General features: G+C 39.5%; 1 protein-coding gene across 2 annotated transcripts in view; it reads left to right on the forward strand.

Annotated features, from left to right (window-relative positions):
- pals1a (protein associated with LIN7 1, MAGUK p55 family member a) overlaps nt 1–15,612 on the forward strand; it is a 78,106-nt gene that overhangs the window by 23,003 nt on the left and 39,491 nt on the right. For both annotated transcript variants that reach the window (XM_088925321.1, XM_088925322.1), the window contains exon 2: nt 12,320–12,818. In XM_088925321.1, coding sequence (XP_088781447.1) covers nt 12,455–12,818 — 364 coding nt within the window. In that variant the 5' untranslated portion in view covers nt 12,320–12,454. The remainder of the gene's footprint in view (nt 1–12,319; nt 12,819–15,612) is intronic.

A 15,612-nucleotide genomic window follows, 5' to 3' on the forward strand; every position in this document is an offset into this window, starting at 1 on the left:
GAATTTTAGCATCTGTTCACTGCTACTGAAATGACAAAACATGACTACAGGCACACTAAGTAAGGGTTTAACCCTGGTCTGTAGGAATCCAAGTTCCTATATTCTCTAGATCTGTGCTCATTACCAATGTGACATTCCCTGTTAACCCTGCATTTTTTTACTTCCTTTTCTTGCTCACAGAGAGAGCTTTCTTGAAGGGAAGCTGTTCAGTTTGTACTCTACTTTAGGGAGAAAAATCCTGGTATGAAGCCTATTTCCTGAAAGGCACTATGGAATAGAATGCTTTACTAGCTTGTCGTCTGCTTTTAATATACATAAGACCATAAGACATGTAACGTACAAGAGGTAGCTGTTTGGCCTGTCCAACTTATTTGGTAGTTAGTAGCTACTTCATTCAAAAATGTCATCCAGCTGATTCTTGAAAAGACCTAGGTTAAAGTAATTCAGGTGGGTAGCTGCGTCAGTATGCGTAGGCTGCAAAGGAACAAGTAATAGATTTATACCATGCTGAAAAGAGAAGAAAGAAAACACAACGTTTCAGCCGTGGAGCCTTCTTCAGGTGTGACCTGCGCTGCTTTACTAAGGTATCTTATGTTAGTGACTCTGAATCCTGGGCCTGACTGACCAGTGTAGACACACTGTCTCCTAGTTTTTGTTCCAACTGTACCCTTAACCACCAGTGTTAACTGATGCTTGTAGCTGATCAGCCTGCTTGATTGGACTTTTTCACTCCGTCCTTGGTTTAAAAAATATATTTACAGCAACTTAAACTGAACTTGTTAAATAATGGTTTGTTCCTTTTATTCTGACTAAAAAGCTCTTAAGAGGTAATAAAATGATTAACCTCTAGAGGGGGTGATTATACTATATGAAACACTTTCATTAAACAGTAGGTGCTTTTCCTTTTTGCAAAGGTCTTATTGGTTATGTTTCAGCTAATATGCCTGAACAAGGGTAAGATCTGCAATACACTGGAATTGGAAGAGGATTAATACTAATTACAACTCTAAATGTGTTACAATGTATTAAGAACTACAGGGAGAACTAAAATGACATTTCAAATACAAAACCAAAATCAATTTTATCAAAGAACTTGGAGCAAAAACCCCAAAACACAACATACCCCCCAGTTCAGGATAGAGGACTCCTTTTTTTGTTATGAACTCATCTGGAACCTTTCTGCAGAGGCAGCCAAGGTAAAACTCCCAGCACTTCAAAATGGCAAACCATAGCCAAGGCACTCAGGATGACTTGTTGATGTTGATGACTTGCACTTTGTGACTGAGAGGTTGATGGATTAGTTAAAATAACCAATTTCGAATGTGAGGCCCTTCCTGGTCAATTTTACCTTAGCTCAAAAAAAAAAATGATGCACCATTGTCAATTGCTAATTCTAAACTACTGCAAAGGGACTGAGAACTGATGTGAAAAGGTTAACCAAAGGAGGAAACCTTTAGCACAGCTGGATGTACACTGAATCACAGCACTGACATTGCAGTTATGGGTCCTCAAAAAAGAACTGAAGCTCAAGTTGCAGTGTATGGTAGTATATTGATTTCAGAATATGAATTTGAGAAATGGACTGAAAACTATTTCGTGATTGAAAGCAATAAGAAGCTTAATATGCAGAGAAATCGTTGCTGTTTTCAAAAAGTATAATATCCGAAGGCATTACGATACGAAGCACGAAAGTACTCAGACTTGACTGGCAAAATGTGTTCAAATAGAAACACTGAAGAAAAATCTAATTCATCAGTGTGAAATACTCACAAAGCGATCACAACAATCAGAATCCATTGTAAGAGCAAGTTTCAAAATAGCCCATGTCATAGCAAATGCAGGGAAACCATTTACTGATGGGCAGTATATAAAAACTTGTTATGAAGGCTGTTGAACTATGTTCAGAAAAAGTTGCTTTGTTCGAGCAAATAAGTCTGTGAGCTAATACAATTGCTTGTCGCACAGAAGACCTGGGAAAAAAACGATTATTTTGCACTGTATCATTCATCAGCAGGCTTCATGTGGTAAAAATGTACAATTATCTGAAGTAATGGATATAGTTGTGAAGACAGTGAATTTTATACGATCGTCCTCCCTTAATTATCGTCAGTTTAAAAACTTCCTATCTGAAATTGAGAGTGAATATCCGGACATTCCGCACCACTGTGAGGTTTGCTTGATCAGCAAAGCTAAAGTGCCAAAGAGATTTTGTTGAATTACGCACAGAAACAGATATTTTCATGACTCCGAGGAAACGCCCCCTCTGACAGTGTTTGATTATGGAATCTCGTCTTTCTTGTGGATTTGACCGCACGTATAAGTGAACTGAATGTGAAACTTCAGGGTGTAAATTCTATCATTTCTGATTTTTCATGTGTAAAATCCTTCAGACAAACATTAATTCATTTTGGAAGAACAGGTGGCAGCTAACAATTTTGTTCATTTTGCAACTTGTGAAAAGTACAGAAATGAATGTACCAAACCTTTTCCGATTACATTCGCTTTAAACTTGATTTGACAAATTTGAAGCAGCAATTTCAGGACCGTTTTCAAGATTTTGACAGTGTCTCAGAGAACATATGATTGTCCCAGAACCCTTTTGCAAGTGAAGTTGAAGATCTTCAGTCTGAGTTGCAGCTCAAAGTAATTGACCTTTCTGCGAATAACTTGTATGGGGATCTGTTTAAGGAAAAGGATTTTCTTAGCTTCTATAAATCACTGCCTGAAGAAAGTTAAGAACATTAGAAAATTTGCTCATGGAATGTTTTCTGTCTTTGCCTCCACATATAATAATAATAATAATAATAATAATAATTATTATTATTATTATTACTTACACTTATATAGCGCTTTTCTGGACACTCCACTCAAAGCGCTTTACAGGTAATGGGGACTCCCCTCCACCACCACCAATGTGCAGCGTCCACCTGGATGATGTGACGGCAGCCATAGAGGGCCAGAACGCTCACCACACATCAGCTATCAGTGGGGAGGAGAGCAGAGTAATGAAGCCAATTCATAGATGGGGATTATTAGGAGGCCATGATTGGTAAGGGCCAATGGGAAATTTGGCCAGGATGCCGGGGTTACACCCCTACTCTTTTCAAGAGACACCCTGGGATTTTTAATGACCACAGAGAGTCAGGACCTCGGTTTTACGTCTCATCCGAAGGACGGCACCTGTTTACAGTATAGTGTCCCCGTCACTATACTGGGGCATTAGGACCCACACAGACAGCAGGGTGAGCGCCCCCTGCTGGCCTCACTAACACCTCTTCCAGCAGCAACCTTAGTTTTTCCCAGGAGGTCTCATATCTGTGTTAACAAACATTTTCAAAGATGAAATATGTAAAATCTAAATATCGAACATCACTCTCTGATGAGAACCTCAAGCAGATTTTGATTCTGGGGGCAACAAACTTTGAAACAGAATTTGAAGACATTCTATCACAGAAGTAATCCATATATCGCATTAGATTTGTACACATGGATGTGAATATTTCTTTTAGTTCTATTTGTATATTTGAATATAACACTATATGACATAAGGGTTTTCATTAAATTTATTATAATATAAATTGTGTGGTTTATTATGTATTCTTCCATCATAAAATCTCCCTGTCTATCTACCTTTTCACTGTCTGGCCCAAGGTTGGAGACCCTTGGTATAGATAATGAATGTATGGACTGAGTGCTTAAAATAGCACTAATAGCACTTCAGTCCTGTTTCTTTTCTCTCTGTCCCATTGTCCTCAATATTATACATGAATCCATGAGCACTGGCATTGTACCAATGGTCCTCAAAACTGCTGCCATTACTCCCTTGCCAAAAAAGCCTAACATGGCTCTCGACAATCTTAACTTTCGCCCCATCTCCAACTTACCCTTTCTCTCTAAAATTCTAGAACATGCTGTCACATTTCAGTTACATAACCACCTCATGACAAACAACCTTTTCGAACCCCTCCAATCTGGCTTCCGTCAACTTCACAGCACAGAAACTGCCCTGGTCAAAGTCACCAACGATCTCCTAATAGCTTCTGATTCTGGTTCTCTTTCCATACTCATCCTTCTTGATCTCAGTGCTGCCTTTGACACTGTTGACCATAACATCTTACTTTCTCGTCTCGAGACTGTGTTTGGAGTTTCTGACACTGCCCTTAAATGGTTTAAATCTTACCTCACTGATCGCTGTCACTTTGTCTCTTTCAATGGGTACAGGTCTGAAATTGGTCTTGTCAAGTCAGGTGTCCCCCAGGGCTCAATACTGGGCCCCTTGCTCTTCAGCATTTACATGTTCCCACTTGGTCAGCTTTTAAGATCACATGGCCTCAGCTTTCATTTTTACGCTGACAATACTCAAATATACATCCATACCAAACCTGACACTGATGTGGCTGTCTCTATTCTATCTAATTGCATCTCTGACATAAAAATTTGGATGACTCAAAACTTCCTTCATCTTAACTGCGACAAGACTGAAGTCGTGCTTATTGGTACCCCCCATCAACTTTGTAAAGCCAGTCCTGTAACCCTATCTGTAGATGGCTCTGTACTTGAGCTTCAATCAAAATTGAAAAACCTTGGGGTTATATTCGATTCTGGCTTAACATTCGACCCACATGTGCAGCATACTGTCAAAACATCTTTTTTTCACCTTAGAAATATCGCAAGACTACGCCCTATGCTATCATTCACTGTGGCTGAAAAGCTGATCAACATATTTGTATTCTCTCGAATTGACTACTGCAATGCTCTACTCGCTGGGGTATCTAAATCTACTCTGAACAAACTGCAGTATGTCCAAAATTCAGCAGCCAGAATCCTGACCAGGTCTAGTGCAAGTGTTCACATTACTCCTATCCTGGAGTCCTTGCACTGGCTTCCGGTCAAATTCCGCGTAGACTTTAAAATCCTCATGCTCACCTATAAGGCTCTACATGGCTTGGCACCTCAATACCTGTCTGAACTATTATTGCCCTACTCCCCACCTCGCAACCTCCGCTCTTCAAATTCTGCTCTCCTTACTGTCCCCCAAGCCCGTCTACATTGTATGGGTGACAGGGCCTTCTGTTATGCCCCCAAGCTCTGGAACTCTTTGCCCAAGGATATCAGAGAGTCACCTTCTCTAAACTTCTTCAAATCCAGACTCAAAACCTTTTTCAGAAAAGCCTTTACTTAACTGGTTCCATTTTTCACCCCTCTGCTCTTCTTAGTACCACCTTCCACGGTCTCCTCTATTGTTATTGTTGTAATTGTAATTGTGTCTTATCTTGTGTATTCTTCTTATTTATTGTTGTATTCTTCTTATTTATTGTTATTATCATCCTGTAAAGCGCTTTGAGAAGCCACCTTTAAAGGCGCTATATAAAATAAAGTTTATTATTATAATCATGAGGTCTGTGCTTGAAGTGAAGCACTACTCCCTCTTGGAGCTTGATATTGATCACAAACCAATAAGGAAAGTAAATGCAAGAGCTGTTATCCCCTCTCCTTATCCTGTAGTCACAAGTCTTTCTGGTTTTCTATCCACTTGAACTCCTATAAGTACTTAATTGAATCAATTATTGATTTCAATGGTGTAAATTCCCGCTGTTTCACATGGGAAATCCGTTCCCTGTATGTCCTGCAGGGTTGTGATATGCCATTCCCCTGTATGTCCTCCTTGTGTAGAACAAGGACTCTATTGTCCTCCTACACTCAGCCTAGGAAAAGCAAATGAAGGGTATCTGTCATTCCTATCAAATATAATTTTTTAATTGTAACTTTCGCACAGTAAAAAAAGCAATTAGGTTTTGTACAGATCTTTGCACTTGATATAGACAGTATATACAAATTGATCTAAAATTGCAGTTTATACTTTTCAAATATAATTTTATGTTTAGGCTAGTTGTTTTCTTGAGAGGTCATTTGCTCCTGAAGAGTGTTTAAATTTAATATGTATCTGGTTGGTTGACCAGCACTTTTGATCACAGTATGTAGTATGAGGAGCTGTTAACTGGAATGTCAGGTTTACGCTGAAGCTCGAGTAGAACACAATTAACTCTGCTCTGTTTCCTGTCTTGCCTCCGTCACTGTTGTGGATCTAGAGATAGGTCACTAGCTGTGCTCCCAGGGCACTCATCTTTTCCTGCACATCTACTGAGTCATGTATTGAGTCAGTATTGAGAGAAGACACATCATACTGCTCAGTGTCCAGGCATTATTGGCATCATCAGAGCATCTTGCTAGACTGCTTGAGCCATCTGCTATGTAAGCACAGGGTGTGGATGGGCTCAGTGAAGTGGAAACACTGCCTTGCCCCTTGCCCTTTGCCCTGCACTAGAGTGACTGGCTGCCTTGTTTTACATTTCGGGTTGAGCCATAAGAGTCCAGAAAACGTAAAAGACGAGGAAGGGATCTGAAGGCGTAGGCAGGAAGGAGTGCGAAGAGAGTATTTCCTGCTTTGTTTTGGGTAAGGACTCGGGAAGTCGCCTTTCTCTTTCCTTCTCAGGACCTCGTGCTCGCTGACAAAGCTGTTGCCATGGTGATGCTCAAGGCTGCTGTGGCAGGGCTGCCTGTGGAATGATAATCTCCTGGAAAAGAGGCTTCCCAGCTGCTCCCTGGAGGGTTTGGAGAGGGAGAGAGGGCTAAGGGGGTTATCGGGAGAATATTGGAACTTATTAGCAGGAGCAGCAGCATCTGATACTTCAGCACACGTGACATTTCAGGCTGTGATATGGTAATTAGCCATTTAAACTGCAGTATAATATAGTGTAATGGTTGATGGAATTGTGCTGTCTTGTACAGATTTCAGTTAGGTCTAACTTTTCCAGTCAATATGTAATCTTGCACAGTGTAAACAAGTGTCCTCTGTGGAGCTCTTGCAGTTTCTGATTTTGTCAGTTTCAGAACAGAATTGTTTTATTACTCTTGCAGTAGTCGTTTTTCATACTCTTGAGATCTCAGTTAAGAAGTTACTGAAATGTGCCCTTGTATATGTGCGATGTGTGTGTTATTTTGAATAGAATAGAACAGAAAGTCGTCATAAATCTACAAACAATTGATACACAATGTCTAAGAGTCTTAGTTTGCACTTCAGCTGAGCTCAGAATGACTTCATTGTACCAGTAATAAAAATCCAATTTAAGATTTTTTTCCCAGAAACTCCTTGACTAGTTAAAGATTCCTTTAAACACAGGCTCTCCTGAAAGGTATTATAGGTACAGGCTCACCACAGTAAGTCCACTGATATGATGTAATAACACCAGTGCCTCAGTCTCACACTTTGTTAACCCATTGACCTCTGCCAGTATCTGGCACTTAGCATTTGAAAAAGACCAGTTGTTGTTTTTCCTCCTACCGTAACACTGTTAATCTTCACTTAATCCACTCCTATTCCTTTCTACTGTGTTGAAGATGGAAGGTCCTTTTGTTTGGGTATGGCAGCACTGTCCACTTTAGCTGAAATGCAGATGTTTTTGGCTCCAAATAAACACTCAGCCTGTTAAGTATTTTTGTGAACTGACTGAAGCTTATTTAAAGCAAAATCACGATAGCAACAGTGCTATTGCAGAGATGTAGGTTATCTTTGTGTGCATGGGAGAGCTCGACTGCCTAGACACTGAGGTTAAAAGTCTGTGTTTGATTGTTCTCCATTTTCCAGGATTTGTTTTTCTTTTGGTCAATAACTGAGGTTTTCATTTTACAAATTGATAGTAGAGAGGTTACTGTTGAAATCTCAACAGAAGAACCATTGCTGCATTTATAAGAATGTTTTAACCAGCTCTACAAAATTAACGTGAGTGTGAATTTGAGCATCTGAGTGGTGTTGAAGGTAGGATCTGAAAAAAAAACTATTTTATAAAGACGGCTGCTGTATAAAGTGGGGCATAATCATAAAATTATTTTGTAACCTCCATGTAAAGAAAGTGAAATTGAGTATAAAGAAAACAAATATCCACTTGACAAAAGGTTAAAATTTGTACAGAACTGTTAATTATATTTAACATAGTTTAGATTTCAGAATTCTTATCAGCTGCCTGAGGTTCCCCCTGGAAGACTCATATTGTCTTAGAAAAGGTTTTTCCTTTATATCAATAAATCTAACCTATTTTCATCAATAAATTCTAACTGAAAGAATGATATCCTGATGCTTCCAAAATCAAGTCTGTTGTATTAAGTCATTGCTTCTCAAGTAAATATACATTTTCTTCCTGTTCCACATCATGGTTATCCATGCGAGTCCATCATGAGGAATCTCACAAAGCGCTGCTCATTTTAGAGCTCACAAGTTCACAAAACACTGGCTCAGACTTGCAATATTTCTGTCCAAAATCTGAAGGCTTATGGGCCTTGCTTGTTGGTTTGTTTCTAATACCCTAATCCCTACCCTCCAGGAGGAGTTCACAGTGATGGACACCAGGAAGTAGAAGTGTGATGGCGAACAGGCCTGGTGGTTATCAGGACCTTGCGATAGAGAGACTGGGTGTGATAATAAAATAGAGCTTTTTCTAGGGGAGTTCTTGCTGTTCCTGCAAATTCATCACCAGAGAATCAGCCAGCTTCTTGTGTTGTACTATTCAAACAAAGGAGCATGCAAAATATCTATTAAATAATTCTAGTCTTACCTATACATGGTCTAAATAGTATGGGAAACAGGAAGCACTGTATTTCAAAGCACACACAATACATTTGTTCCTTTTATAAGAGCAATTAAAAGTAAATGTGTTTAAGGCTGTCAAGAACGGTGAGCAGTGCTATCTCAAGTCTAGGTGTTTCCATTTGGTAGTATCCTGTGCAGATAAGATTGATAAAGACTGATCTGAAGATTGTCTGGCTCTTGTTAGAGCTGATAATTGCTCTGAGATCTCAGGTGATTCGTGTCCTGCCCACCTGTGAAATACTTTGCCAAACCTTCCCTTGACATTAATTGAAATATCTGGTTTGATGTAAGGTGTTGCAGTTTTTATGGGTGACTTATACATTTTGTTGAGGTAAAGTCAGATGTGTCTAATAAATCTTTCACCTGTGGAAGAGGCTTCACAATGGTTTTCACCTGTTGAATTCCTTGTCTAGACATTTATTTTTATTTATGAAACCAGTAAGAAAAGATTTTTTTAAAAAGCACTTTTTTTCAAATCCTACATGAACATATCATATATCATATTTATGAGGCAGATGTAACTGCAGCTTGATAACTGTAGGATTAATAACAAGGGCAGAATATAATCTTATTGTCCAATAGCATTCACAGCAGTATTGCACATTTCAAGAATTTACAAGCAGCTGGAACACTTATTTTTACATTTGTTAATTCAAACATAACCGTTTTAATTCATTTTTTTTTCAATGTAATCTCTGATTGGAAAAACCTAAAACCTAAAAGAGTGATTTTCAGACACTCTGCAGACTCCATTAGTTTGAATTGTAGGAATTCAAAGGTACAGTAGTTTCAAAACTTAAAAAGTTTGAAAAGTTGTACATAGCGGTGCTTTCTGAATTATTTTGCTTACCTTAGAAACCTTGCTTTCAGTATGCTTTGTGTCTTTTAAGTGCTTGGATTGTGCTTAGGAGTGATTTCTCTGAGCTGCACTGACTTAGTCATGATGGAAGAATAAGTGCATTTTTTTTCTTCTGACACCTTTGCTGTCAGTTATTTAATTTCAGTTTTCATACCTTAGTCAGTCTTCTGTAAGTATATTCAAACTTCCACACAATAAAGCTAGCTGCAGTCATGGGCTCACTTCCAGAAAACCATATTTATAGCAATAGCAAGCCTGGCCCAGCTTGCCATCTGCTGCCAGATGCTTTAAACAACTAGCTGAGTATATCTCCATAAACCCTTTTTTGTTTACCTTCTTTAAAAATTAAGGGTTGCATGGATTTTATATAGACTATTTTAATGTCTTTTTTATTATGTTAACTACACTTAACATGCTTACAAAGTTAACCCCCTCATTGGGGAGTATGGTAAGAATGTGCTGCCTCATCCAATTTTTAAAAAAATATTTTATGAAAGAGTGAGTTTGCTGGTTTAGTTTTCTGGTTAGGTTTGTTTTAATACATCTCTGCAATATATGAGAAATTAAAAATTAAGTTGTTTCTGTCTTCTGTGTGTTCTAAACCCCTCTCTTTCAGCTCTTCATGGTCATTCCTCCATTGCCATCACTGTCACCACTCTGCGTTGGGAATTTTATAGTGCCTCTCTAAATGCAGGTTCCTTAACGGGTCTCTTTATTGGTGATTTATTTTCTTCTCGCTTACACATAGTTAAAAGACAAGTCAGGTCAAAATTTTTATAGCCTTTTTATAGCCTGTGTTTTGAGGTCTGTCTTCAAATTCTATGAAGATGTTTGTTTTGAGTAGCTTCAGTGTGCATTTTTAAAGAGGAAATCTAAAATTGTGAGTCTTTTACAATAATCCCATCATGTTGAGTGAAACATCACCCTTGACATCAGATTATAGGAGACATTGCTGAGGTGCCTGAATTGATGCTGTACTATGGATTGGACTGAAGAGTTTGCTTACTTTTTCACCCACTGACATTGAATACTGGCTTTTATTATTAAAAAATAATTTTGTGTATTGTGTGTCAATTGTCAGGTTAAGTTAGTTTTATCTACTATTAGGACTCAGTGAAAACTAGGTGAAGGTGAAATATGTCTAAATATGTTAAACCATAAAATCTTAAGTAGGTGTACTTTTTCACCACACTGTATAGCACTTTTCATTTCAACCTTGTTGCTGCTCAGATTCAGATTTGCGTAGCTTTTTACAAAAGTTTACGCTTAATTTTTAGCATTATCCCTCTGAACAGAACCATTTGTGTTCCCCTAAGCGTTGTTTTGCTTGATGTAGCCTAATGGTATGTATATCTTCACAATTTCAATACTGTTAAAACAAAGGCCACATTGTTGATCACATAGTCTTTAAATTGTAGTGGTAAACCCAAGTTTGTCGTTAAACATGCTGAAAAGTTGCTGACTGCAATTTGATATGTTGGACAGATCTGTGCAAATCTTCTTTAAGGTCCCCCTAGAGCACTTGTGGAACTTGTCTGGCATTATTCACCCATTTTATGGCTTGCTAGTTGTGCTATTATTTTTTAACCTTGGTGAAACTTAGGCTTTTTAATTGATGCAGTCTCACTTCAGGGAGAAAACACTGAGCTTGTGTTTAAAAGCCTGTGACCCATCATTGTCATACCTCTGTTGACAGGTGTTTGAGAATATTTGTACTGCTTTAGTAAATGAGCCCCTTTATGACATCTATACAGTGCTGACTGAGAACTCACTGTATTAACTACAGTAGATCTTCATATAGGAAGTCGGATTCTTTTTCAAAGCAATTCGATTTTCATAACTTTCCAAAACTGCAAGATGAGAAAGGAATGTGACTGGGATGTTTGTATTAGGTTTAGTGCACAAAGTCATTTATGGCTTTGCAAATATAACTATGAGCTATTCTGAAACATGCTGATCTCAAAACATTTCTCTAAATAGCTTCTGCACATGCCAAACGGAAAATGAAAGCAGTAATAGCTATAATCTTGACAGGGTTCTAAGCATGGTGCTGATGAACTAGTAATTCAGGCAAGTTGAATAATTTGCAGCACAGTGTATATTAAAATAGGTGATTCAGATGTCCCATTATAAAGATTGCAACTCTTACATTGCAGAAAAATGTAAAAAAATCCTTTGCATAAATATAGGTGAAGTGGATAGTACACACAAAGTGAATTTTATATTTGCCATATTTTTTATACAGGTCAATAAATAAGTTCTTGGTGAGACTGAGTTGATTTTAAACACCCGACTGCTCAAGTATATATATATATCTTCTCAATATTGTTTTTTTTATTTTGTAAAGCAGCACACATTGCATGACTTCATATCCTCTTCAGTACATTTATATTCTTAACCTGGTCTCAGGTATATGAGAGAGAGCTTAAGTGGTTGTGATTTAACTGGCAAAGAGAGAGTTTAAGGGCTGTCTATCCATATTCCAATGAAGTTTTCTGAAAATACCTTTTCCTGCTGCACTGACATGATTGCCTCCTGTTTTACTGTTTAATTGTTCTTGGGCAGAAAAGATGTTGTAAATCTGCTACATCAAACCCATATTGTAACACACTGGCCAGCCTCTATGTTAAAGAACAGTGTCAAAATTATTGAGGGATCTTCACCGCTTAGGTTTCTGTAGGCAATGAAGTCTTTCCTCTGAAATAACCACCTTAATTTTGCTTGCTGCTACCAACAATATACTTGATATATTGAATGCAAGTGGAGTCAATGTGGTACTACAGTGCCAGTGTTAATGGGTTGTGTTTCTTCTGTAGGTGGTGTGCCCATTTCGGAGGGTGGCATTTGGCCGACCAGTGGCAGTGTTGATAGAATGGCAGCTGCATTTGAGAACTGCCCAATCACCCTTTGTATCTGAAGAGTTAAGGTGACTCCAGGCGATAGTGATCGCCATGACTACTTCGCACATGAACGGGCACGTGACAGAGGATTCAGACAGCGACGTGAAGAGTGGTGAGCTTTCAGCTCACGAGGAGCCACAGTGGCACCGGGAGATGGCAGTGGACTGCCCAGGGGACCTGGGCTCCAGGGCCATGCCAGTGCGGCGCAGTGCCCAGCTAGAGAGGATCCGGCAGCAGCAGGAGGACATGCGGCGCCGCCGCGAAGAAGAGGGCAAGAAGCAGGAGCTGGACCTCAACTCCTCCATGAGGCTCAAGAAACTTTCCCAGAACCCCAGAATCGGCATAGATAACCCCACCTTCGAGCCCATTGAAGGTCTGTCCCCCCAGGGACCTGGGAGTACGTCCAGAATTCTGGGTGAGTGAGAGAGAGAGGTCTCTGAGGAAATACTCTGGGAGAGAATACCTCTTTACTTTTAAACTTCAGCATGGGGATAAAAACTGTGCTCTTTGGTATTTGTGGTGATTTCTAATCATTTCCAACTTACTAATATGCCTCTACTGTATATCAGCAGTTTTCAACCTTTTTTATGGTGATGAACTCAATATAATGGTATATTGGTGGCTCACTCAAATTTAATCAAATGTGTTATTTAGCCGAAAAATTGTATTCTTGCATAAAGCTCAATTTAACAGTTAAAGTGTGGTAGTCATAACTGTCTAAATTTCAGGGGTTCTTAACCTTTTTGAGAGTGCAATCCTTTTTCGGGTTTAAAAATATTTCACAACCCCCCCCCTCCCCTCCACACGCACACACAAACACAGATTTTTCAGTGCCAAAGTACTCAGTCTTCCATACTTCCATAATTCAATTTCAACCAGAGGCCTCTCTGTGAACCTCTGCTTCAGGGCCATATCAGTGGTCAGATCAATCAATGACTCCTCTATTTCAAGAGCAATTCCTGTTGGCAAAGAAAGGATTCCTTATCCATTTATCTGTTGCAGACACTGCACAGTTTTCTGAAAAAAACTCCCAAAACTCTGTTGTCATTCCATCAAGATTAACCTGAATAAGCACACACAGGTCAGCCTTTAAAACAGTGCCGTCGTTCAAACACTCCTCTAGTTCAGGAAAAGCCTCAAAGTTTTCGTTGTCCAGCCGAGTTTGCCACAAGCATAGCTTTCTGATGCAAGCTTCAGTTTTGTCGGAGAGAGAGAAGGCAGATGTGTTTTTCCCTTGCAGTCCCGCGTTCAGCTCGTTGAGACGTTTGAAAATGTCAGCCAGATAGGCCAGCAGGGCGAGACATTTTCGTCTGAAAATTTAGTGGCTAGTGGGGAGTTTTTCTCCAATAGAAATACTCTTACCTTATCTCGGAGCTCGTAAAGGCAACTCAATACGTTACCCCTGGACAGCCATCGTACTTCGCTGTGGTACAACAGCTGATGATGTTCTGCTCCCAACTCTTGACAGAGAATCTTGAAATCTCGTGCGTTTGTTGCACTTGTTTACAGTACAAACAGCTTCATCCATTACTTGTTTGAGTTCAGGGGGCAATTTCTTAGCTGTGGGGGCTTGTCTATGAATCGTACAATTCGTCCACAAAGCTAATGAAGCAACAGCCTGTACTTTCATGGCCAGCCCACTGTGTTTGCAAGTTATAGCTTGTGCACCGTCTGAGCAGATGCCCACACACTTGTTCCAGTCAATTTCATGCTCAGGTACATATGTGTCCAGCAAAACGAAAAGTTGATCGCCAGTGGCACGCTCGGGAACTGGACAACAGAACAAAAAATCCTCATTAATTTCTCCCTCTTCAACAAATCTGACGTAAACAAGCATTTGTGCATCTCTGGAGATATCAGTGGTCCCGTCAAGTTGTAAGGAATACACATTTTATCTTATTTTATCTTAGCGATCACCTCCTCTTCCATGTCTCTTGCCATACGCCCAATGCGGTTAGACATGGTACCATTTGACACTGGTATCAATGCTAGCTGCTATGCAGTGCTCTTCCTACACGTAATTGAAATCCATTTCCTTAGCGCACAGTAAGAAAGTCTCGCCTAACGTGTGTGGCTTCCAAGTTTTGGCAGTCCAGTTAGCTATGACGAAAGACGCCTGAAGTGCCTTCTGATTTACAGTGGGGGCTTTTTGGAGAGTAGATTGTTGGCCTCTTAGCTCCTGTAGCTCTCGTTAAAAGAAACTAATTTTTCTCATTTTCTTAGTTTTTTCCTGTTCTGAGTTTTCTGCTGTGCATTTCTCCTCATTATCTTTAGCTCTCACTCTTTCAGTGCCACCTATTAAAAAACGCTCCATTGCTAGGCTAATCACGACTACCTTGCACTAAAGAAAAAAGTACTACAAAAATAAATGCAATCCTGGCCCATCCAATAGAAAATAATATAGCACCCTCGCCGGGCACACCGCAGAGCAGGCTGGGAGTTGTATCCTGGGGATGGTCTGTGGGCTCGCAGAGTGACCACTAAGTTACCCTGCTTGTGTAAATAGTCTTAACCGTGCAGGTGTATATAATAGTTAATTGTTTAAATTCTGTTATTGTCCTTTAATGTGTAACCGCCCTAAACCTGCGTTCTGTCCTGGGACTACAGGGGTTGTGCCCCCCAGGTTAAGAACCCCAGGTCTAAAATATAACCTCCAAATTGGAGAAATTGTGACATCATACCTGTGCATATCTCACAATTCAGCTCTGGGTCCCACCCTTTACAGTATGTTCTTAACTGGTGTACCATATTACACACAGCCATAATGTCTGGCATGTTATAAAAAAACCATATCAGACCCACATTGTGTATGTAACTGCTAGACCTGTAATCTTTTAATACAAGTATCTTAGAACCTTTAGCCCCAAGGAATCCTCCTAAGGAGAAAAAGACAGAACAATGAAAAAGAACAGATGTTCTATTGTAAGACATTCATTTCTAGAATCCGATGTAAATCCCTTTATTTTGGCCAGAGAGATAGCCCAGAGACAGTCTGGTCAGGCAAGTCTCTCCTAGCCCCTGTAGGAAGAATCTTACAGAAAGGATTAACATCTTAGGCAGACTTTAATCCTCTGCAAATTGAAATGGCATTTTATTTTTCTCTTGAGACAGGGACTGAAATTTGCTGCAGTTTAACTTTGCTTGTTTACAAGATTGATAATTGATGAGTGGATTTGGCCTTTCTTCTGTAAGGGTTACTCTCTGATTAA

The sequence above is a fragment of the Atractosteus spatula genome, chromosome 9 (genome assembly GCF_055471065.1).
Source record: "Atractosteus spatula isolate fAtrSpa1 chromosome 9, fAtrSpa1.hap1, whole genome shotgun sequence".
Lineage (NCBI taxonomy): Eukaryota > Metazoa > Chordata > Actinopteri > Semionotiformes > Lepisosteidae > Atractosteus > Atractosteus spatula.